The sequence below is a fragment of the Tupaia chinensis genome, unplaced genomic scaffold (genome assembly GCF_000334495.1).
Source record: "Tupaia chinensis unplaced genomic scaffold, TupChi_1.0 Scaffold000187_1, whole genome shotgun sequence".
In the NCBI taxonomy this organism is placed as follows: domain Eukaryota; kingdom Metazoa; phylum Chordata; class Mammalia; order Scandentia; family Tupaiidae; genus Tupaia; species Tupaia belangeri.
Window position 1 is genome coordinate 5,444,301 of NW_006159662.1, and position 26,010 is coordinate 5,470,310.

The following is a 26,010-nucleotide window of genomic DNA, read 5'->3' on the forward strand; positions in this document are numbered from 1 at the left end:
TCTGGGATGTCAATTCTCTGCCCAGATCCTGAGACAATAGGCAGATATTTATAATAAAGAAAAATTAAGTTCAGTGGTAGCACTGATCTCTGGCTCTGCTACTTCCTTTTTCAACACTATTTCCTTTTTCAAGTATCATCTTCAGATTACGGACTCCCATCAGCTCAGACGGAGGCTGCACTACCGTGTGGTCTATTTCTGATGACGAATAACTACTTTTGGCATGAGTAGAATATTTTCATCCAAGTCTAATTCCCTGATAAGGTCAACAAATTATGGGTGAACAACTGAGTGCTGAAAGCCAGGAAAACAGACAAGAAGAGGTAAGGATGTTGTACTGCTCTCTATACCATGTACACACGGCAGGTACAGGCTTACCTGGTGTGATTTCAGAGGCACTGAGTCAGTCTCCCCTGTTCTATGGAAATGCATTAGATGCTCAAGAGAGAAGGTGGAGAGAGAGGGACACAATGTGTGGGAAGTGAAGGCTCAAGGCCACAAAGACAAACCTTGCCAAGTCCTGCTAATCAGACTTGCCTGAAATGGAAAGCAACCACAGCAGTGTCTGAAAGATGAGCCTATGGCCAGTAACATTAAATTCTTAGTGAATTTCCATCTCATTGACCCAGGGAGTCACAAGCTGTGAGATCAATACTTTAGTAATAAGGTTGGTGCCAGCCAGTGCTGTGTTGGGGGACTGAATTTCAACTGAAATGAAATCTAAGAAAGCCTTTTTGATAAGACCTGGCCCAGTTTACAATTCTACTCTCTCCCTTTAAGTGAAATATAATGATCCTGCAGCATCGTGTTATTCAGTCACGGGGGAACAGACTATACAGCATTTGAGGTTTTAAGTGTTTGTTCTCATTTCAGTATATCAGCCTGTTGCTGCAATACTCCTGGTTTATAAACAAAGTTAAGAAGGGAAGCCTGTATAGCCATAATATGGTTGTATAAAAAACATTTTTTCTCCTTTGAGAGTCCCTGAGGATTTTAACTGTTGTAAGGATGATATTAACTCAGTGGGAATCTGACTGCCTCAGGCATTAGCTTTCAATCTGAGATGTCCCAGGATAGTAGGCAAGCAGCTCCTAGCAAAGTTTCTTTGGGAACTGATCTTAAAGTATTTATTAGGCAATTCTAGATTAGTCTCTTTTCCTTAAATATGTTTGTTGCCAACTTTTTTGGATTAAGCATTGGCAGTAGTACTAGAGGACTTACAGGAAAAATCTTTTGGGAATGCCATACAATGGGTAGAAGAAACTCACACTCAGTTTTTCTATGCTTTTTGCCCCCCCCCCCCCCACTTCAAACACAACAATTTGTGTTTTCCCCCCCCCCCCCCCCCCCAATTAACAGCAGAAGACTGTGGCTGCCCAACCACTTGGCCAGAGGATTTAAAGTACACTGAAGGTCACCTACTGCAAAGGAAGGGGAGGAAAGAATATCCCTTGAACACGATCTTTGCACCCTGTACTCTAGGCATTACAGAACAAGACCTCACTTAATTCTCACCAACTCTTGGAAGATGGCATTCTTATTGCTTTTATGTAGATGAGAAAACAGTCTCAGAAACATTATATAACTTTTTTCACAGTCCCTGGAAGAGAGAGGATTTATATACAGACCCAAAAGTTCATATTCTTTCCACTACAGCATGTTACTTTTAAAAAGTTTCCCTTTCAGGAAAAATACCACAAAATCTATTGCCTAGCTTAATGAATTAATCAGAAGCTGATACAAATTTTCTAATGAATCAGCATGAAGTAGGCTGAGCAGCATGCCCACAAGCACAGTTGCCTCTAATAAGCCTGGTGAACAATGTGGTCCCAAGGGTAATAAAACCCCAGCCTGGTCAGAGTTTCATGAGTCATAGTCAAAACTTGCCCATCTTTTTTTCCAGTCAGTAGAAGTTCTGCGTTTGCCAGCTATGTTGTTGTTTTCTCTGATTTCAGGAAATCAGTTTCTTTTCTTGAAAACACCAACTTTATTAAAGGAATAATCCTCTAAAAGGGTAATACTGAGGAGCAGAAAGCACATAGCACTAGGATGCCAGAGAACGAGTTTTTACAACAGAATAGGAAATAGTTTCATATCTAGTATGGTTTGTTGAGTTGGGAAAGATTTTCAAGTCAGGGTCAGACTCGTCAAGGAAGAGTGCTGGGGTGAATCAGTGCTGTCTGCCATGGTGCAGGAGGGGGGCGTGGTAGTATACACCACGTATTTGGGGTCCCTACTTTAGTTTCTCCTCCCTTCTTCCACCTACTAACTTTATGTTTTTGGACAAGTGATTCAGCACCTTAAGGTCATTAGAGCAAAATTGTGATAATGAAGCCTTATTTATATAAAGGCAGAGTGGCTAGAAAGGTTGGTCTGTTAAGTGGTTAAAAAAAAAACTAAAATAAAAACACAAAAAAAGAACGGTTAGTCTCTTCGTCTTTTTCAGCTATAGAGCTTAAGACTTTATTTTCCAATATAAATCTTAGCACTGGCTGGATCTTTATGAGGTTAGTCACTGGTGACTTTACTGATGGTTAAGACTTTTAAAAGGGCAGTAACAATTTTTAAATGATTCTGCTCTAAGAGGAGAGATGCACAATACATCAATTCTTTCTTCATGTCTGAATAATACTGAGGAAGTCTACTAAATGGCTAAATTAATTATAGCCTGTGACCCTTTGTGGGGGTCAGTGAATATTATTTAGGAAAACGGAAACATGAGACAGTATTCTAAATATCTATGTAGATGTTGATTCTTTCTTTTCTTTTCTCTTCTTTAGGTTTTTGTCATAGGGTGCACACACTTGGCAGACAGAGAAAGGGAATGTGAGAAATCTCTCCCCAGGGAGGATGGTCATACCAAAATCTCTTTTCCTTTGCGCTCCTCTTGGGACTTTTGGGCATGGATGCACACATGCCTGGTGTGATCTTGAAGTTGTTGGGTTTGGGACTTTAACCTCAGTTGGCCATGTGGGAATCTAGCACCTTAACCACCACACTACCTGTTAGCTCTCAGATGTTGATTCTTTTTCTTTTTTTTTTTAAAGAATCAATTTAATTATTATTATTTTAAAATTTGCTATAGGGCACGTGTGCTCACTTGAAAGAGAGAGACAGAGAGAGAAAGAAAGTGAGAAAGTCACTAGGTCTGGAAATTGAACCATAGTTGTCCATGTGGTAGTCTAGCACCTTAACTACCATGTTGCTTGCTGGCCCCCAGATGTTGATTCTTAAGGAAATAACATGGTGGGAAAATAAATGAGCAAACTTTATTCTAGCCTTGCCTTGAGAAGAAAGAGTTGATACTTCCTCTATGTGAACTGTTCAATGTTCTCAATACTTTCCTGTTGCTCCATGCAATAAATACAAAATAGGTTCAGAATTGCTTATCACACATCTTTTTCTTACCTGGGATCACAGAGAAATTTGGTTTTCTCCCCTTCTTCTCTCCAGATAAGCCATTCTCGAAAAGAAGGATGTACAAACATCCGAGTCATGTCTCTGCGTTTGATTAGGAACATGGAAAGGTTCTCCATTCTCTGCTGAAAATCCTCCCATTCTAGTGTGCCTTCAATGCTCCCAGCATTGATGGCCTGGAAGATATGTTCATCAGTCAGCGGGTGGAGAGAGGCCACTGCCACATTCAGGAGAGGCATCACCCGGTCAAAGGAAGACTGGGTTGGGAACTTCATATTGCACTGGAGTAAGTAAACCTCAGAGAGCGAAACAGGAACTACTTTGTAGCTAGAGCTCTTTAATACTAGATAGCCTTTCTCTATGAGGTCAAATGTGAGTTTCAGGTATAGGTAGGACCCTTGACTGAGGGTCTTGAGATGAGAACTGAGCTTGCCAAATGTAGTATTGTCCATTTTGCCATTAAGTGAAATGTTATTCTGGATCTCTGAGCTGCTGTGTATCCGGTGCAGGATGTAAGCCTGCAGGTCCTGGTCTATGGCTTCATTCTCTTCTAGTCGATCCAGAAAAATCCTATGGAAAGGCAGCAGCTTGGTAATTTCCTAAAAGAGGTGGAGAAAGAGAAAGAGAGAGAGACAGAAAGACCTTCAGTTTCCCCTAACTCTGATAAACTATGGGGCCCATAAATTTCTGAGCGACCAAAGAAAGAGGGGAACATGATCGAGTATTAGCACTCGTAGATTAAAACAAAGTAGTTGCATAGGAAGAATACAATTTTTCCTAGTACTGAGACAAGATAATTTTTTGAGTCTTCATAAAGCGTACTTGTGAAATGATTTAATGGTCAATATTATAAATAACACTTCTAAATAAATAGAAAATAAAGTGCTGTATAATTTTGTTGTAACTTTTCTCAATGTAAACCATGACATAATGTCAAAATATAATTTAGTAAGAAAAATGTATAAAGGTTTAAAGAATGCCAGACAAAAATAGGAGCTATGGATTTCTAATCCTGCTGATAAAATGACTACACTTTAATGTGGGCTTTCTGGAAATGCCTTAGCTGAAAACACTTTTAATAGTGGGAGCTTGGTACCTTTGCGCTCTGCCTGGAAATTATTCTGGGGGAAGACAGCAGGGCTTGTGGTGACTTACAAGCACTGGATTCTCTCCTTTCCATTTACTGTGAACTTTGCTCCTGTAAGGACCTTCTTTCTCCTGCACTAATTTCTTCGTCTCAGCTAGATAACACATGTATCAACTCCACATTCTTCCTTGGAGCCGCTATCCTATATTTCTGTTCCCATTTTTAGCAGAACTTCACAGAATTTTCTCTATTTGTTATTTCTCTCTTCTATTCTCTCCTCCATTGGTTCCAAGCAGGTTTCAGTCCCACCCGTGAAGGTTAGTAAGAACTGTATCTTTACTGACGTGGGTCTTGTCAAGGTTATCAGCAACCTTCACTTGGCCAAATCCAGCAGCCGGTTTCAGTTCTCCTCCTCCTCAGTTTCTCCGCAGTGACAGACACAGTTGACCACAGTGCTCTGTCCCCTTTTTTTGGAGTCATTTTCTGCAGCTTGCTTCCACAGCATGCTTCCTTCATTTCCCTCCTAGCATTCTGGCCACTCTAACCTAGCTGTTTTTTGTTTTTGTTTTTGTTTGTTTTTTGGCTCCTCTTTCATTTTCTAGTCCACAGAGGGCTCACATTTCTGTGTTTCTCTTTGCTAGTCATTCTTACTTTTTATTAGTCATCTATAGATGGATGATGCCTAACTTTATGTTTCCAGTTTAGTCATCTTCCCTGAGTGCCCATCTTATAGCTCTGTTTACATAACATTTACACGTGGGTGTTTCATTGACAAATTAAATGTAGCCAAATCAAAACTACTGAATTCTGTTCCCTATCACAATAAATGGTATTACCGTAAAGCCTACCACCAAAACTAGAAGGTATCTGTGATCTTTCTCTTTTCCTCAAACCAGCATTCACTCATTTGCTCAACCAAAACTAGGATTTATTCTCGAATCTTCTCTCTTGCTCACACTCACTTTCAGCCCAGCAGCAAATCCTTTGACTCTCCTTCACAGATAGTCCAAGTAGGACCGCTTCACAGAGTCTCTTCATTACCACTTTAGTCTAAGCCACCTGCACGTTTGCTTCTAGTGTTGATGCTCTGTGTTGTATTATCTACACAGCCAGGAGACAGAGAGATCTTTTACAAAGGCAGATCAGATCTCATTACTTTCTATGGCTCCTTGTTGAGTCCTTCCTATCTAACAGACTGAAACAACTTCCATCTCCATTTATCCCTTTATACTATCCTCTTGTTTTTCAGAGCAACTAATACTACCTGTAAATTTAGTATACGTTTATTATTCAACTTATTATTTGCTTTCCTATTGTGATGGCAATTTTATCTAGCCTTATCCAGAATAGTGAAAACGGGAATCTAAACGTCATATACAGAGCATGCTATTTCTAGATCATATCTTTTACTCTCAAATATACTCCTTGGGAATTTTGCTAATGTACTAGGATATAGAAGTTTAGAAAGAGTTATTGCTAAAGGAAGAAGGAACTAGAACTTACTTAGTTTAAGCTCTTTCCTAGGGAAATAATTTATGATTCAAAAGCAAACAAATACATACCTGTAAACTGGTCCTAACTGTTACAATTAACTTGAGCCAAGAAGGAAATTTTCCAATCATTTTACTCAGAAATGATACAATTGTATCCCCATAATCCGGTTTGTGAAATTCTGCTTCATTTAATCCATCAATTAAAATAATGAGATCTTCATCTGGAATTTTTCTCTCTGAGATAGAAATAAACATATTACTTAATAATTACCAGGTGAATAAGTGAATTCTTACTGGGTCTTGGTCACATATCTGTTTAGAAAAAACATCAGAGAAGGCCTTTCATGTGTTACTGACTGCACAGGATGCATAATGTATTATGAAGACATGAACAACTGATTTAGTGAATCCATTTTGCTTTTTACCAGCTGTAAAGACTTTTCTGACATATACAATATGTGAGTATATGTATTATTTTCAGAGACCCCCCATATAATCAGTTGTGAGACAGCCTGAGCATTAGAGTATGAGAATTTAAATTTGCACATGGAAATTTTTTCTCTCACACATGAAAAAGCCAAATAGAATGTGTTCTATTTTTTTTCCTATCTGATAACATTAAAGATAGTAGTTACCAAATGTTATTTTGGGAATCTCCCATAAAATGTCTAATTTAAAGTCTAAAGCAGTATGCAGGACTGCATGTGAATATGTGGTGGGAAGAAAGAGATGAAAGAACAGAGAAAAGGAATTCTGGCCAAGCAGCCTGGATCCAAGATCCTAGCAGCTTCCTGGACTATTCCCAAGGTAGCCTCAATGAGACCAAACTCTATGTGAACTTACCAGGGGAAGAGGAATCATAAATGGAAGACAAATATCTGCTACGGGAGCCCAATTCCCCTATGGACTCTACATGGTTCTAAATTGACAACAGGATCAGTTTATCTTGGGCTAAGTTGAAGAAGAAGGGTTAGTGTGATTTCAGGCTTCTGTTCTCACTAAATGCTTATGAATTATTGAACAACAAATAATTAGAGATTAAAAAATCTCCATATTAAATGAAAATTTTAACATAAACAGTGAGTAAAAGTTAGTAGAACCTTACAAGTTGTAAAGAGAGTAAAGTAGAGAAAAGAGGGCAAGAAATCACTGGATGCCTGAAGTGAGAAATGAGTTTTATTTGAGCACGAAAAGATGAAGATGGGGAGAGAAGAGTCTGTGGACTTCTGTCCAAGATTGGCTCCTACTGCCTTTGAAGGCCAACTGAAACTGTACATGCTGTTTCAGCTTCACATCTGAAAATACAGATGTTTTGTAATGATTAATAAGTCTTTATATTTTTCCCCTGAAGCACATACTTTGTATAAGAAAACTTAACTTCAATATCCTACTTTTTAGGAGGAGAAATAAACTTACGGATTCTAGCTCTAACTATTAATAATAATGATGAGGGGCCAGCAGGTGGTATGATGAGTAAGGTGTTGGACTGCCACACAGCCAACTGCAGTTCAAGTTCTGGACTTGGCAGCTTGAAACTCATGCCAGGCTTATGTGTGTGCATCCCAAGATCTCAGGAGGAGAATGGAGGAGAAGGAATTGCTGTGTGGCCATCCTCCCTAGGGGGTTATTTCTCACTCTTCCTCTCACTGTCTCTTTCTGTCTCTCTCTAGTGAGCACAGGCACCCTATGGCAAAAACCTAAAACTCCCCCCAAAAAAGTAGTGATTATGAATGTAATGGCATTCTAGATAATGTAGCACTAAGAAAACCTGATATTCCTTTAGGAAGTCCAAAGAATTAAGAAAGAGAGCAGCTGTTTTAGAACTAACTAGGATTCACCCAAATAGATAGGGGCTGTTATGTTTTTGATTTGAGATCTCTGGCTCTCTTAAAGCTCAATTACATCTTGGGCCGGCAGGTAGTATGGCGGTTAAAGTGTGCTGGACTTCCACATGGTCAACTGCAGTTCAAGTCCCGGACCTGGCGGCTTGCTTTCCCATTTTCCCTCTCTCTCTCTCACTTTGTCCTTCTCTGGTCAAATTTAAATAAATAAATAAAAACAAAACTTTATTCTAAAAAAAAAAATAGCTAAATTACAACTTGAATTTCCATAGAAAAACTGCCTAATTGCATTCTGCGTGGCTGGACACCATCACCTCCATCCACCTGGTGGTGTGCTGGATTTGTTCTGTACTAGTGCAGGAGAGCCCACTGTCCATATCTTCAAAAGGCTGTTGTTAGGAACCAGCAGTTAGCGTAATGGCTATGTCCGCTGGACTCCCATGTAGTCGACTGCGGTTTGTGTCCTGGACCCGGTGACACCGGTGGCTTAAAACTCACGCCAGGCGCAAGTGCGTTCGTGCCAAAGATCCCGAGAGGAGAATGGAGGAGAAGGGATTGCAGTGTGGCCATCCCCCCTGGGAGGTGATTTCTCGCTTTCTGTCTCTCTGTCTCCTCTATCTGGTGAGCCCCAATGCCCTATAGCAAAAACCTCTCCAAAAAAAAAAAAAAAAAGGCTGTTTATAAGCAGTTGGGTAGCCTGAAATTGGCTATAGTGAGAATATTTACACTATGAAAATTAGCAAATGTTACAAATCAGTCTTTCCTTCTCCAGGTGGCTTTAAAATTTTACTTCCATACCACTGTCTCCACCCTTTAATTATACCTCCTTTAACTACACCCAAAGAAAGTCATGATCTTCAAGTGGAGAAAAGGCTGATAATAATTCATCTATTGAGGGGCCAGCAGATGTTATGGTGGTTAAGGATGCTGGACTCCCACATGGCTGACCATGGTTTGAGCCCCAGACCTGGTGGCTTGCTTTCTCGCTTTCCTTCACCATCTCTCTCTCTCTTGCTCTGTCCCTCTCTGGTCAAATTAAAATAAATAAATAAATAAAGTTAATAAAATAATTCTTTAAAAAAATAATTCATCTATTGAGATTTTCCTTGGGAAAACATTTCAAATACATTTGTGATCTTAAAGATTACAAATATACTTTAAATGATTATATAGACATTTTAATGAATTAAATAATTTATCTGCTAATAAAATTAAAATTTCATTTGCATAAATTCTCAGATTATATTATTCATCCCACAAGTAGATAACATATCATTTTTTCTTTACGAAAGGAAATATTTGCCCCTCTTAATCAAGATAATTATATTTTTTAGGACTAGCAAGTGGCGTGGTGGTTAAGGCACTAGACTCCCAGATGGCTGACCGCAGTTCGAGTACTAAACCTGGTGCCTTGCTTTCTCATTTTCTCTTTCTTCCTGTCTTTGTCTCTCTCAGGTGAGTGAAAATGCCTTGTAGCAAAATTTTAAAATAAGGTAAATAAAATTAAAAAGAAATCATTCTTAAAAAAAGATAATTATATTTTTCTAAATTCTAGCTTTTTATTTTTTGAGATTCCTCTCCTTTGAAGGAATTACTTACAAGTCATCTATGAATGTAGGTGATTTTAAGTGTCAATCAGCTCACCTTCATCTGTTAAGAAGAATGGCATGTTTATCTATGAACATAACCTTTTTTTAGCATTCTGAGTATAAATGTAAAGAAAGAATTTCCTAGTGCTGATATTCTAAAACATTAAGAAGTATTCCTAAAACAATTCCTTTTCCTTTGTTAAATGATGAGGTTTCTCAGTTACACTAAGAGGTGAGACCTTGGGAACCAGCAGTTAGCGTAATGGCTATGTCGCTGGACTCCCATGGAGTTGACCGTGGTTCACGTCCCAGACCCGGTGGCTTAAACTCACGCCAGGTGCGTGTGCGTGAGTGCTCAAGATCCCAAGAGGAGAATGGAGGAGAAGGGATTGTGGCGTGACCACCCCCTCTGGGGGGTGATTTCTTGCTTTCTGTCACTATGTCTCTGTCTGTCTGTCTGGTGAGCGCATGCGCCCTATAGCAAAAACCTCTCCAAAAAAAAAAAAAAAAAAAAAAGAGGTGAGCCTTAACATTTAGACTTTGCTTTTCAAATGCAACTGGCCTTACAAGTTTGCTTGTGCATGTTAATTTTCAAACTTTTTTTCCTAAAGAGAGATTTTTGCTATGGGGTGCAAGTGCTCGCCACAATCAACGCCTCTCCCCTGAGGGGGCACTCGGGGATGGCTACGCCATAATTCCTTCTCCATTCTCCTCTCGAGATTTTGGGCATGTGTGCACAAGCGACTGGGGTGAGTCTAAGCTGCCAGCCAGATCTGGGACTCAAACCACAGTTGCCTATGTGGGAGCCCAGCGATGTAACCATTATGCCATCTGCTGGTTCCCTATTTTTGAACTTTATTTAAATAAGACTAACTCAGTAACTTTTAAAGGATTTTACAAATGAAAATTAAAAAAATAAATTGGAGACTTACAAAGGATTGCTGCTTCTTATCTTGCCACGTAAGAACATATAAAATTATAACTACTATCCAGTATCAACATTACCTTACAGAATTAAAAATATTTTAACAGTAAAAAAGTAGGAGGGACATTATCTAACTTTTATGTACATATATATATATAAAACTACATTATATATACAGCCACAAAGATTGTAGGCTGTTCCTAATCTGTCACTGACAGACTGAAAACTTTAAATAAACTGGTGCTTAGAAACCACTGGTCTATCAAATCACTAAAAAGGTTATATAAGCTCTTTGACCCTTATTTATATTTTTATATTTTTAATTTTTAAAGATAGTTTTAAGTTTATTTTTTCAGAGAGACAAAGAGAGAGAGGCAGGCACCCTGACAGTGTCTTTATACGACCCACTCCTAGATTCAGCCAGCCCATATTACAAGCATGTATGCATGTGCCAGGTATTCTCAGAGAGGTCCTGGTATACAAACCCAAGTCCTTCCCATTTGGATTCAGTTATGTTATTGCTGTGCCACTGGCTGGCCCAACCCTTGTTTTTTTTTGAAGAGAGATTTTTGTTAGAACACGTATGTGCTAGCCAGAGGGACAGAGAGAGAGGAAGAGAGAAACCACCTCCCAGAGGGAATAGCCATGCTGAAATCCCTTCTTCTCCATTCTCCTCTCAGGATTTTAGGCATGCATACATACATGCTTGGCATGAGTTTCAAGCCTCTCAGTCTGGGACCCAAACCATGGTTGGCCATGTGGAAGCCCAGCACCTGAACCACTATGCCACCTGCTGGTCCTCCAACGCTTGTTTTTCATCCTTTGTAAATATAATTCTCTAGAGATTTCCCATTGCCTCTATTTACATATACATTTAACAGATAACTGAACCATCTTTAAGACTCTACCAAAGTGTCTGAGTAGCTAGTATTAATGTCAAAATTACATTTTAGTGTGTGAAGTTACTAGCATATTGTATAGTCACTATTAAAAATGGAAAGAAGGTATCTTTTGTTGAACAGACATTTTAAATTATGATAAAGTCTAACTTACCACTTTTTTCTTATATGATTAATGACTTTTATAGCCTAAGAAGTCTTTATCTACTCCAAGGTTGTGAATATAGTCTCCTAGGTGCTTTCTACTAGCTTTAGGGATCAAGGCTTTCTATTTAGGTCCATGATGCACCTCAAATAATTTTTGTGTATAGTATGAGATAAGGGTTGAGTTTTTTCCCTATACATTTATGTATTTATCCAGTTGTTCTAGCATCATTTGATGACAAAAGTTTTAATTATTTATATGTGTATGAATATACACACACAGATATACATATACACAAATACATGTATACATATACATACATTTATATATATATTTTTTCCTAAGAGAGATTTTTGCTATTGGGCGTGTGCACTCACTGGAGAGAGACAGAGACAGAAAGCAAGAAATCACCTTCCAGGGGAATGGCCATGACACAATCCCTTTTCTATTCCCCTCTTGGGATCTTGGGCATGCACGCACATGTGCTCGGCATGAGTTTCAAGCCAGTGGGGCTAGGACTTGAGCCACGGCTGATCATGTGGGATCTTGCTCCCTTAGCTACTAGACTATGGGGCTGGCCTGACAAAGATTTTCTTTCCCAAATTGTCTTAGTGCCTTTGAGAAGCTCAACTGACTTCATATGTGTGGGTCTATTTATGGTTGTTCTATTTTGTCCCACTGATAACATTCTACCCTTATGTAAATACCACCCTCACAGTGGAGTGTTAGAGCTGACTTAAGCTAGCTCGTGAGAGCTGAGTTGCCGCTGAGCTGGTTGGTAAACCTTTACTAGCACATCGTTGCCTGTCATGATTACTGTAATAACCTGAAAACTAGAAGTCTGGAAACTAGATACTGTCAGCATTACAACATTTTTCTTTTTCAGGTTTGTTTTGGCTATTCTTGGCTCTTTTGAATTTTCTTTTTGGGAGAGGTTTTTGCTATAGGGCGTGTGTGTTTGCCAGAGAGAGAGAGAGACACAGACAGAAAGCAAGCAATCACTCCCCAGGAGGGATAGACACGCAAGCAATCACTCCCCAGGAGGGATGGACACGCCGTAATCCCTTCTCCATTCATTCCTCTCGGGGATCTTGGCCACGCATGCACACATGCCCGGCGTGAGTTCAAGCCACAGGGTCCGGAACTGAACTGTGGTCGACTACACATGGGAGTCCAGTGACATAGCCATTACGCCAACTGCTGGTCCCATGGCTCTTTTGAATTTTTAGAAGTTGTCAGTTTTTAGAGATATCTGTTGAAATCTGATTGGGATTATGTTGAATCTATTAAACAGTTTGGAGAAAATACTTGACATTCTTCAATCCACATGTGTGGCATATCTCTTCCATTTACTAATTTCTTTAATTTTAGTCTGCAATATTTTCACTGTGCTTTTACTGTGATGGTCCTGCATATCTTTGTTGAATTTAAGTATTACATGTTTTATTTATTTTTTTATTTTTTATTTATTTTTTTTAACGCTGGTGAAAATAGTACTTGTTCTAGTTATCTACTACAACATCAAACAACTAGGGGTTACTTCTGAATGGCTGGGGCTGGAAGATGAAGGCTATAATCATTTAGAGGCTTCTTTACTCCTATGTTTGATGTCAGGGCTAGAATGACTTCTAACCACAGAAACTAGAACTGGAAGCTCTATCTTTAGTACAAGAAAATTGTATTACATTTGGAAATGAGAATGAGAATTTTTTTTTTTAAGAGAGATTTTTGCTATAGGGTGTGTGCACTTGCCAGAGAGACAGAGACTGAAAGCAAGAAATCACCCCTTGGGGGGATGACCATGCCACAATCCCTTCTCCTCCCAGAACCTTGGGCATGTATGCACACGCTTCTTGCTTGAGTTTTAAGTTGCCAAATCCAGGCCTCAAACCACAGATGACTAATTGGGAATCTAGCAATGTAACCATTATGCCATCTGCTGGTCCCAAGAATGAAAATTTTTACAAAGAAAGGAAGCAGTATTAATTTCCTACATTATTATATATACTTTTTAAGTAAAATCTTTTATCTGCTAACTATCCTGTAGGATTATGAAACATTTAGTTTTGGCAAAGTGATTAAACTAATCATTTCTATAGTATGACTCAGGTGACCCTGGGTTCTAAAGCCTCCACCTTTCCCCTCCTTTGGACCTTATCTGTACCTTTGTGAAGGTTCTCCAGGGGCTCCAGGACTCCCCTCCGAAAAGAGGCCATGGGGTCTTGAACACAAGATCGAAGGCTCAGCATGCTTTGTAGGTGAGGCTCCCGAAGAAGTTGTTCCCGGTAGGCTGTTAGCTGAGGTGAGCGACAGAGCAGGGCAGCAACATTGTGGACAAATTCTGGCACCAGGCAGGTGTAGGCATTATCTGCTTGACAATAGTGATAGGCAACCACCTATAAAAAGATGAAAATGCAAACAGGCTTGTCAGCAGCAAGAGAAATAGCTATAGTTATTATATATTCTTTAACAGCATCTTCTGTCTTTCCATTCCAAAAATAAAAGCTGTGAACAAAGAAATGCTCTGATTTACACATGGTCAAAAATTTGATGTAATATTTCTATTGTAGACATATGATATCCTAACCCACAATTAAAATACATACATAGAAACTGAGTTTTCCTCTGGATTATAATAGGAAGTGAGCCTGAGAATAAAGATTTAAATTAATTATCACTGGGGCCAGTTAAGGTGCTGGACTCCCACATGGCTGACCGTGGTTTGAGTTCCAGACCTGGTGACTTGCTTTCTTGCTTTTCTCTTTCTCTCTCTTTCTCTCATTCTGTCCCTCTCTGGTCAAATAAAAATAACTAACTTACTAAAGTTAAATAAAATAATTCTAAAAAATCCTTTAAAAATAAATAAAAATAATTAATATCACTAACATTTATTTATTTAGCATACACTATATAGGAAAAAAATCTGATCTTCTAATGATGCATTAGGAATAAAACAAAGAAAAACCATGTAGTGCGACATGTATATACTTATACAACTTCTTTGATTACAGTTGTGCTATAAACTAAGTCTTATAGAAAATATTTTGATTTAGAAATTATTGAATATTTTCTATCAGATAGAGATAGAAAAATAGTACCAGAATTAGATAAAAGAAAGAAGAAAAGGGGTGGTATTTTCATTAGATACAGACTTTAAATTCAAAGAAATTAGAACATGTGTGAGTCTTAATATTATCAAGGATGGGGCCAGCAGCTGGCCTAGTGGCTGAGGTACTCTCACATGGTCAACTGGTTCGAGTCCTGGATCTAGGGGCTTGCTTTCTCACTTTCCCTCTCTCTCTGGTTAAATTAAAAATTAATAAGTAAAAATAATGATAATAAATAAAAAAATTAAATATTTTTCTTTTTTTTTTTTTTTTTTGAGAGGATTTTGCTATAGGGTGCGTGCGCTCGCCAGACAGACAGAGACAGAAAGTGAGAAATCACCCCCCAGGCGGATGGCCACGCTGCAATCCCTTCTCTTACATTCTCCTCTTGGGATCTTGGGCATGCATGCATACACGCCCCGCATGAGTTTTAAGCCACTGGGTCTGAGACTCGTAGGGCGGTTGACTACCATGGGAGTCCAGCGACATAGCCATTACACTAATTGCTGCTTCCAAAATTAAATAATTCTTAAAAAAATATTATCAAGGATCTGGGCTGCCTGGTTATAACCTGGACTTTTAGTTCCTGGTTTGTTGTTTGAAATTGCAGGGCACTCATTCCATACTTCTGGTCTCTGCCTCAAGAGTGAGCACAGAGGCTGATTTTAATTTAGATCACTCTTCTGGCTCAGTACTGCCCAGAGAAATGATGGGGTTACATAGAAAATACCAAACTGGCAGGGGCGAGTCAGCCTGAATGTGTGGAAAGCACTTGGTATGGTGTTGGCACAGAGTGTGTGCAGGACCCTTAGCCGATGTCTCTATCACCACCATCTCGAGCCTCCTCTTCCTTACCCCACCATCACATTACCACCACAGAGGTTCTACAGACTCTTTTTCAGCAACTAGCCTTGTACCTATACCTAGTTAAAATATGTCCCAGGGGCATTCATGTCTATACTACCAGGATTCTAGCTTTTTAATAAATCTCTCAGAGAATAATCATCCCCTAAACAGCTCTGTTTGAAGACTTCTGAGGATGGTTCTGTGGTGGGGTGATCAGGACAGGCCACAGGCCTCATTGACTGCGTGGTTTGAGTCCCAGAACTGGTGACTTGAGAAAATGCTGGTGGATGCTCAAAATCTTGAAAGGAGGGAGATATGAAGAAGAGATTGAGACATGACCATTGCCATTAGGGGGTTGCTTTTTCTCTCCCTCTCTGTCTCTTTGTTTCTTTCTGGCAACACAGGAGCCCTCTAAAAAAAGAAAAAAAAGACTCTTGATCTATGGATATGGCCACTCTTAGTATGTGCTACAAATGGCATTTTTTTTTTTCCTAACACCTGAAATCCTTCTCCCTAAACATAAGGTAACAAAAGGCATGCAGCACAGGAACTGGTACCACACATGTTGTGGGATGGATTTGGTGATATCCAGGTTCTTGGTGTTTCTGACAAAGAATTGAACAAAGCACACCAACAGCGAAAGCAAAGGATAGTCTACTTGAGTAAAAGTGAAAGTACACTCCTGAGAGGTAGGAGCAGCCCGAGTGCGAGGAAGAGTGGCTCAAGGATCTCAGCAGTTATATTCTGTGAGGTTTATAATTTTTCTTTTTTTTGAGAAATTTTTGCTATCAGATGTATGTACTCACAGGAGAGATGGAGAGACAGAAAGCAAGAAATCATCCCTCAGGGGATGGCCACGTCACAATCCCTTCTTCCCCATTATCCTCTTGGGATTTGGGGCACACACACACACACACACACACACGCCCATTCAGAGTTTCAAGCTGCCAGGTCCAGAATTGCGGTTGACCATATGGGAGTCCAGAACCTTAACCACTGTGCCACCTGTTGGTCCCGAGGTTCATAATTTTTTAAATCTAGGTAGTGTCAGTTAATCATTGACTGGGCCCTCTGATTGTTCTGATCTCAAAGGTTCTAAAAAAATGTGGCTAGGCCCACTGATTTATCTCATTGACTGTATCAAATCTGGCTGGGCCCACTGATCCATCTCACTGGTTATATCGAACATGGCTTAATTAGCTAGACATCCCCCACTGGAACTCTCCTGCCTATATTACCTTGGGTGGGATATTTTCTATCATGATTAACTCCCAGACCTGGTAGCCACACAGGCAGATGCTCCAGCCCCTTTTCCCACTTTTATTTTCTAGTTTTCTCCTGCCTCACAAATATAAAGCCGAAGATAGGAATTGCTTGTGGATGAAGCAGCAAAGACTGAGCACAACATGGAAACTGGAAATCAGAGGTCGTAATTAAAAAATCTCCACTGTTTTCTTTAGACAGATCGGTCATTGCTTTATTACCTGTTTTAAACACAATGTATGGACTCCATAAAACGTGGCAACAATTGATCTGTCCTTTCAATGAATAGCATTAGAGGTTATGTCTACATGGAAACAAATCTCTACCTGATAAAAAAAAAAACACCAGCAAACCTCTGAATCAATATGAACTTTCATCACATTTTACGTGGATTGATTCTACAAGGCAAAGCTAAGCATAGCTGTGCAGATCAGCTATAACTTACCCTTTAGCTAAAGTAAAGGGATATCATTAAAAGATAAAAATTCTAAAAGGCATAAAAAGGGTCTTTTATCAATTTTATTAAAAATCATCTGCTGGGACCAGTGAATGGCATAATGGTTACATTGCTGTAGTTGACTGCAGTTCAAGTCCTTCATCTGGTAGTTTAAAACTCACTCCAGGTTTGTGTGTGTAGGTTCGCACGAGCATGCATGTGCCCAAAATCCTAAGAGGAGAAGGGATTGCGGAATGGCCATCTCCCCTGGGGGGTGATTTTTTGCTTTCTGTCTCTATGTCTCTCTCTGTCTTTCCAAGGAGCGTACACACCTTATATCGAAAATCTCTCAAAAAAAAATTATCACTTGCTGGGTGAGGCTTCATCTAACAAAGATAAGTGCTAAAAAACTATACTTTCTATGGTTGCCTCTCTGTTAATATTGAATATTTCTTTGGCATATCAAATGGAAAGTCTTAATTCTTTTACAGGATTTAGGCAGAGAAAATATTCAACATGTTCATGAGATGCTGTTCGGTGGCTCAAAATAAGTTATTAACAAGACATTTTGAAACGGCTGTGCATAGTATGTGTACACACACACACACACACACACACACACGAACTAAAAAATGTGTGTACTATCCCTGAGTTGGCTATTGATATATATACAATTTTTCCTATGTATAAAATAGAAAGCCAGCCTGAAAAAGTAGGTTCCTCCCCCACCCTCGCAGTCTCTCATTGTACCAGTACTCAGTGAGAGATACTACTGGGTAGTTAGGAAAGTCCTAGCACATTTTTGCATAGAAAAACACAGAAAAAGACATCATGACTTTCTCAACAACCTAATAGATGACTCTGCAACTCAGGGGAAGCCATCATGTTTACCCATTCATAGTCACTATTGTTAGAACTTCTTGGACAGGGTACAGAATTAGTCCCCCCCACCCCCACACCCCCCCCTAATGTGACAGCAGGTAAAACCTTTCTTCTTGGTGAATTCTCATCTCTCAAAATGATTCATCTAAATTTCATTTTTAACTATATCTTTCTTATGTGATTACTTTTTTCCACCTGAAGTTTTCCTTATGTTATTAATAAATCCCTAAACTTTTATTTAAAAAGTTCTATTCAATTGCTTCTTGACTGATTGGGTAAGATCAAGCATAAAACAATTCTATTCAAACTATGTCTTTATGACCAGACTTGCAGTAATTCTTTGGAAGGAAAAGGAAAGCAAATTTTAGATTATTCTTATGAGATTAGAAAGAAAAGGGCATATGCTATATAGACAAGAAAAGACTGGAGGTCAGGACAGCCTTGTGTATAATACCTTTCTTCTGTACTCAGGAAATGATAAAACAAATCATAAAACTCATCAAAGGGACTGAGTAACAGCAAGTCTGTCAGGCTTGTGTTAGAAGTCCCAGGCCCTCAGTCTCTCAAGACCATTTTCTGTCTTAAATGAATAATATGTGACAGGATTAAACTAGTCTGACATAAAGAGAAGGCAGCTTTGAATATCTGGAATTCATGTGGATATAAAAATCCAATTTACATAATGACTGGCATTTGTATCATTTAAATTCTAATGGTGTAATTGCTCTTCCCTCAGGTCTACTCCTACTCTTACAGCCTGTCTCCTTTTCTTCACTTCCTTTGTGAACTTCTCCCTCACTAAAACCTGGTTGGTTTCCTAATCAGCAAGATCCTTCTAATTCTTAAGATAAAGTTTGATTCTTAATATCTCTAGCAATCTTGAAGCTCACTGTAAATAACTGTTTTCTCTTCCCCTTCTCTTGTCCCTTAATTCTGACTCTAATCCTCATTCTGGGACTAGAAGCTAAGAATAGCTCCCAAACTTGGGTTCTGCCGCAGTAATTTTCCAGCTTGAAGTCCTACCTTTTTTTTTTTTTTTTTGGCAGTAGCTTTTTACTTTGAATTAATTTTAGTCTTACAGAAATGTTGCAAAAGTAGTACACAGAATTTCCATTTATCCCTCACCCAGCTTTCCTTATTATTAATGTCTTATATAATCATAGCATAATTATCAGAACCAGGAAATTAACATTGGCAAAATATAGTTACCTAAAGATATTATTCAAATTTTACAGTTTTTCTGCTATGCCTGTCTCCTGTTGGAGGATTCTATCTAGGACTCCATATTGCATTTTTCTTTTTTCTTTATTAATGATAGAGTGTATGTGGATGCACATAAGAGTGATAGTGAGGGAGAGGAAGAGAGGGATGAACACCTTTTACAGGGTCTGCGATCCCTTTTCTGGACCTTTGGCTCTTGCACACTTGCCACATGCCTGGTATGTTTTAGGCTGACAGCAGGGATTTGAACTGTGGTTGTCATGTGGGATCTGGCTTCTCTTGAGCAGCACATTACCATCACATTATGGAGCTGGTCCCATATTGCATTCAGTTAGTTATCTTTAGTGTCTTCTGATCTATAAGAACATAAATTTTACACTTTTGAATGGTACTTATCAATTATTTTGTTGAATGTCTCTCAATTTGGGTGTGTCTGATGTCTCATCATCTGTCCGAGACTTTTGGGCACGAATACCACAATAACAATATGTGTCCTTCTTAGTGGAGCCTATCATGGAGGTTCATGATATTGGCATGTTTTGTTACTTGTAAAGCTGACCTTAATTGCTTTATTAATGTTAAGGTTTTACCAGGTTTCTCCACTATAAAATCACTGCCTTGCTCTTTGTAGTTAATAAGTATCTTGTTACTGAGCTGTTTATATATAAATTCTTTAACTATTTTGATTAGCTTCTTAATTAGATATATGATTTTCAAATATTTTCTCCCATTCTGTGGACCATCTCTTCACTTTGTTTTTTCTTTTACTATGCAGAAGCTTCATAGTTTGATGACATCCTGTTTATCTATTTTTGCTTTTGTCACCTATGCTTTTGGGGATATGTTGTAGATTTTTTTGTTTGTCAGTTTTTAAATTTTGTTTCTGATGTTTCTGGCATACAGCATTTAAAAAATTTTTTATGTAGTCAAATTTATTGGTCTTTTTGTCTATTCCTGTATATTTAGATCTTAGAAAGCCTTTCCCTTAACCAAGGTTAAAGAGGAAGTCATCCAAATTTTCTTTTATTATCTGTACAGTTTCATTTTATATAATTAGTTCACTAATCCATTTGGAGTTTATTCTTTTGCATGCTCTGTGACATATTAATTAATTTATCTATATGTCTCCCTCTGGTGAGTACATGTGCCCTATAGCAAATTTTTAAAAGTAGTAATAATAAAATAATTCTTTAAAAAATTCCATTTTACCCCAGTGATCTGACATGCTTTTTTTTTGGGGGGGGGAGGGGTCATACACATGTCAATACATGCATCTATATGTTTTTAGGTCTAATTATGAATTTTCTGTCATTTGTACCAGTCTATTAGTCTATTCACATACTAGTACCACATTGTTTTGAACACAAAGGCTTTATAGTATGTTTCAGCCTCTATTAGTCAGGGCCCTGTTGTTTAATTAGCTGTAGCAGAGTTCTGGGTAATGTTTAGCTTTGTTATAATTCCAGACCTAAATAGCTGTACCCTGTAGATTATTACTATTCAATTACAGACTACTGATTACTTGAGCCAAAGGAGGTTAGAGTCAATACAAAATACAAATTTTAAAGAAAAGTGACTAATTTACTCAAGTTCATCTGGAATTCCTAGAGAAGTAGCTCTGGCACATGATTAGCCTAAATACATTTAATCCACAGTTTATGAAACTCTGTCTCAGAGGACTGGTGGAATTGCAGACTTTCTACCCACATTAATTCCTGGGGCACACAAATCTGATTTGGACTTAACTTAATTAAGCTTGTTGGAGTCATTAGTATGAATAAAAACCCAATGAAATGCCCCAAGATTTCCTAATGAAAAATAGTGATATTTACATTAATTTACAAATATTAATTGAATTTTCATTGTATGCCAGCCATTGTGCTAGGTTCTGGAGATATGGTGATGAATAATACAGGTATTACTCCTATCTGCCTTTCATAGTTTAGCGGAAATAGGAAATTAAATGAGTAATAACAGTGTGATAAGTACTCTGAGAGAGAAAATATGGGATACTGGGGTAACACACAGGCAGGACTGTGTAACTTGAGAGAACTAAAGAAGATTTCTTAGAAGAATCAGCACTTGGGGCCATCAGGTGGCATGGTGGTTAAAGGCACTGGATTCCCATATGGCCGATTGTGATTGGAATCCTGGAGCTAGTGGTTTGCTTTTTCCTTTCCCTCTCTCTGTTTCTCTCTGGTCAAATTAAAAAGTAATAACAACAAATTGAATTAAATAAATAAATAACTCTTAAAAAAAAAAAAGAAACAGCAGCACTTAAGCTGAGGTAAGGAGGATAAGGAATAATACAACAGGGTGTGGCAGCATCCCAGGCAGAGTAAAACAGTATGTGCAAAGGCCTATGGCAAGACACAACTTTGCACTTTCAAGGCACTGAAATCAATTTTAGTGTGTCTAGAGTTTCAGTAAGTGGGCAATAGTGGGACATAGGCAGAGTAGGGGCTTTCATTGAGAGGTGGTTTTGCTCCCTGGGGAACACTTGGCAATGTCTGGAGATTTATTTGGTTGTCATAACTGGGGACTGAGGGAATACAACTGATAGTGGATAGAGGCCAAGGATACTTGTAAACATCCTTCAATATACAGAACCATCGCCCTCCCACTCCCAGAGAATTATCTGGCTCTTGGGGCCAGCTGGGGGCATAGTGGTTAAGGTGCTAGGACTCCCACATGGCTGACCACAGTTTGAGCCCCAGACCTGGCAGCTTGAACTCATGCCAGGTGCATGTGTGAGTGTTACCAAAATCCTAAGAGGCATGACTATCTTCCCTGGGGGAAGGGGTAATTTCTCACTTTCTTCTTTTCTCTCTCTCATGAGTGCACATCCCTAGAGCAAACATTTCTCAAAAATAAATAAATAAATAAATAAATAAATAAATAAATAAGAACTGAAAGAACTGTCTGGTCTAAAATAACCCTTAACTGGAAACATAAAAGGAGTTTATTCTTTTGCATGCTCTGTGACATATTAATTAATTTATCTATATGTCTCCCTCTGGTGAGTACATGTGCCCTATAGCAAATTTTTAAAAGTAGTAATAATAAAATAATTCTTTAAAAAATTCCATTTTTACCCCAGTGATCTGACATGCTTTTTTTTTGGGGGGGGGAGGGGTCATACACATGTCAATACATGCATCTATATGTTTTTAGGTCTAATTATGAATTTTCTGTCATTTGTACCAGTCTATTAGTCTATTCACATACTAGTACCACATTGTTTTGAACACAAAGGCTTTATAGTATGTTTCAGCCTCTATTAGTCAGGGCCCTGTTGTTTAATTAGCTGTAGCAGAGTTCTGGGTAATGTTTAGCTTTGTTATAATTCCAGACCTAAATAGCTGTACCCTGTAGATTATTACTATTCAATTACAGACTACTGATTACTTGAGCCAAAGGAGGTTAGAGTCAATACAAAATACAAATTTTAAAGAAAAGTGACTAATTTACTCAAGTTCATCTGGAATTCCTAGAGAAGTAGCTCTGGCACATGATTAGCCTAAATACATTTAATCCACAGTTTATGAAACTCTGTCTCAGAGGACTGGTGGAATTGCAGACTTTCTACCCACATTAATTCCTGGGGCACACAAATCTGATTTGGACTTAACTTAATTAAGCTTGTTGGAGTCATTAGTATGAATAAAAACCCAATGAAATGCCCCAAGATTTCCTAATGAAAAATAGTGATATTTACATTAATTTACAAATATTAATTGAATTTTCATTGTATGCCAGCCATTGTGCTAGGTTCTGGAGATATGGTGATGAATAATACAGGTATTACTCCTATCTGCCTTTCATAGTTTAGCGGAAATAGGAAATTAAATGAGTAATAACAGTGTGATAAGTACTCTGAGAGAGAAAATATGGGATACTGGGGTAACACACAGGCAGGACTGTGTAACTTGAGAGAACTAAAGAAGATTTCTTAGAAGAATCAGCACTTGGGGCCATCAGGTGGCATGGTGGTTAAAGGCACTGGATTCCCATATGGCCGATTGTGATTGGAATCCTGGAGCTAGTGGTTTGCTTTTTCCTTTCCCTCTCTCTGTTTCTCTCTGGTCAAATTAAAAAGTAATAACAACAAATTGAATTAAATAAATAAATAACTCTTAAAAAAAAAAAAGAAACAGCAGCACTTAAGCTGAGGTAAGGAGGATAAGGAATAATACAACAGGGTGTGGCAGCATCCCAGGCAGAGTAAAACAGTATGTGCAAAGGCCTATGGCAAGACACAACTTTGCACTTTCAAGGCACTGAAATCAATTTTAGTGTGTCTAGAGTTTCAGTAAGTGGGCAATAGTGGGACATAGGCAGAGTAGGGGCTTTCATTGAGAGGTGGTTTTGCTCCCTGGGGAACACTTGGCAATGTCTGGAGATTTATTTGGTTGTCATAACTGGGGACTGAGGGAATACAACTGATAGTGGATAGAGGCCAAGGATACTTGTAAACATCCTTCAATATACAGAACCATCGCCCTCCCACTCCCAGAGAATTATCTGGCTCTTGGGGCCAGCTGGGGGCATAGTGGTTAAGGTGCTAGGACTCCCACATGGCTGACCACAGTTTGAGCCCCAGACCTGGCAGCTTGAACTCATGCCAGGTGCATGTGTGAGTGTTACCAAAATCCTAAGAGGCATGACTATCTTCCCTGGGGGAAGGGGTAATTTCTCACTTTCTTCTTTTCTCTCTCTCATGAGTGCACATCCCTAGAGCAAACATTTCTCAAAAATAAATAAATAAATAAATAAATAAATAAATAAATAAGAACTGAAAGAACTGTCTGGTCTAAAATAACCCTTAACTGGAAACATAAAAGCAAAGGCCTTTCACTACAGATCATGAGATGTTTTAAGAAGGGAGTCTAGATCTCTTTCAAAGACATCTCTTTCAAAGTAATAAAACAAAATGTATGTTTCAGGAAGACTTCTTAGGCTTCAGTATAGAAAGCAGATTAGAGTTTTTTTATTAAATGAATATTTATGTGCCAGTCATGGTGCTAGAAGGCAGTGGTGAACACTGTTCTAAAGTTTTTTTCTTTCTTTCTTTCATGAGAGAAAAGAGGGAGGGAGAGACAGAGAGAAAGACAAGCACTCTCAATAGGGTCTCACACTGTGGTCCTCCTCTAGCCTTCCCAGCTTGCCAGGATCACAGGGGAATGCCCTAGTGAAGTGTACAGTTCAATCTGGAAACCCGATCTTGATCTACCCTATGGCTTCGAGCATTACAGAGCACTGTGCCACTGCTATGCACCACAGCTGGGCCACTATGGTGAACATTTAAACACTGACCCATTCTGTGGAAGAGGAAGACAAAAAATCACGAAGATTGAGAACCAAGGTTGTTTGTCCTATATTCAATATCATGAATATAGATAAAAATCAGTCTGACTATAAAACTTTTGTGTTAATTTTTGGAGAAAAGTCCTAGATAAATTTTATAAAACATCATCTATAGGATATTTGTTGTTTAGTTTGTATCTCACTTCTCCTAAATATAAATCTTTTTAAAAATTGCCACTATAATATACACCAAATCTTATAATTAATTGTTTTTTGTTCTTTCTCCCTCTCTATGTATGTCTGGTTTACAATTCCATATTATGTTTTACATGTTTGATATTACTAGACTGCCAAAATGATTACTTCTTTGGCTGATACTTTTAATAATTTCAAAAACTATGACCATTTGACATCCCCTTGATATGGTATAGAATTAGTCTCTTGGCAAGGATAACATTTGACCTTTTTCTTATATAGACTTCCTTAGAAGAAAATTTTGCACTTAAAACTTTTTTTTAAGGTTATGTGGGTATGTTCACTCGCCAGAGAGAGTGAGTGTGTACCCCCCCCTGGAGCCTGGCCACGGTTCGATCCTTTCTCTTCTATTTCTCTATTCCTTTGGGATTCCTTTGGCATATGTATATATATGCCCAGTGTGTTTTCCAAGTAATCAGAGTCTAGATTCTATATGTAGTCAACCATGTGGGCTCTGGCTCCCTATGCACAGTACTTAGCCACTGCACTGTAGGGCTGGCCTGAACACTGCGTTTTGTGCCTCTGTGGCATTTCTTAAAGTTAACTGATTTTGGGGCCAGCAGGCGGCATGGTGGTTAAGGCACTGGACTACAGTTTGAGTTCTGGACATGGCAGCTTGCTTTCTCACTTTCCCTTTTTTTCTCTCTCTGGCCAAATTAAAAAATAGTAATAACAGGGGTCAGCAGGTAGCATAGTGGTTAAGATGCTGGACTCCCATGTAGTTGACCATGGTTTGAGTCCTGGACCCCACAGCTTGCAATTCACACAGGCGGCTTGGGACTCACACTGGGCGTGTGTGCATGTAGATACCCAAAATCCTGAGAGGAGGATGGAGAGGGGATTGTGGTGTGGCCGTCCCCAGGGCTATTCTCTGGGGGATGATTTCTCGCTGTTTCTCTCTTTCTTTCTGCATGCACTCTATAGCAAATATATCTCTACAAACCTCCCCCCAAAAAACAAAAACAAATCTCATACCTACATTCAGAAAAATTTATGTATATTTTGCTTAAGGAAGACACAATCATGAAACTAAAAATGTGATCATGCCTCAAGTAAGTGGAAATAGTACTTTCTTACAGTATTTAACATTTTCCAAATATTGAACATAAACGTCTTGGAACTACTTATCTTGATGAGAGCAGGACTAAGATGCAACAAAGTAGGGAGACTTAAGAAGACACTGTAATCTTAGCACTTATCATTATCTGACATATATTTGATGATTATTATTGTCTTGAACGTGGATAAAACAGACTTTCTGTTTTGTTCACAAACTTATCTTCAATCCTGGATTATG

The 26,010-nt window shown here is 38.6% G+C and overlaps 1 protein-coding gene across 1 annotated transcript in view; it reads right to left on the bottom strand.

The window, feature by feature from the left end:
• TANC2 (tetratricopeptide repeat, ankyrin repeat and coiled-coil containing 2) overlaps positions 1–26,010 on the bottom strand; it is a 351,092-nt gene that overhangs the window by 58,171 nt on the left and 266,911 nt on the right. The window contains exons 11-13 of the mRNA XM_027771180.1: positions 13,561–13,792; positions 6,067–6,233; positions 3,409–4,016 (exon numbers count right to left, since the gene is read on the bottom strand). Of these exons, the coding sequence (XP_027626981.1) occupies positions 3,409–4,016; positions 6,067–6,233; positions 13,561–13,792 (1,007 nt within the window). The remainder of the gene's footprint in view (positions 1–3,408; positions 4,017–6,066; positions 6,234–13,560; positions 13,793–26,010) is intronic.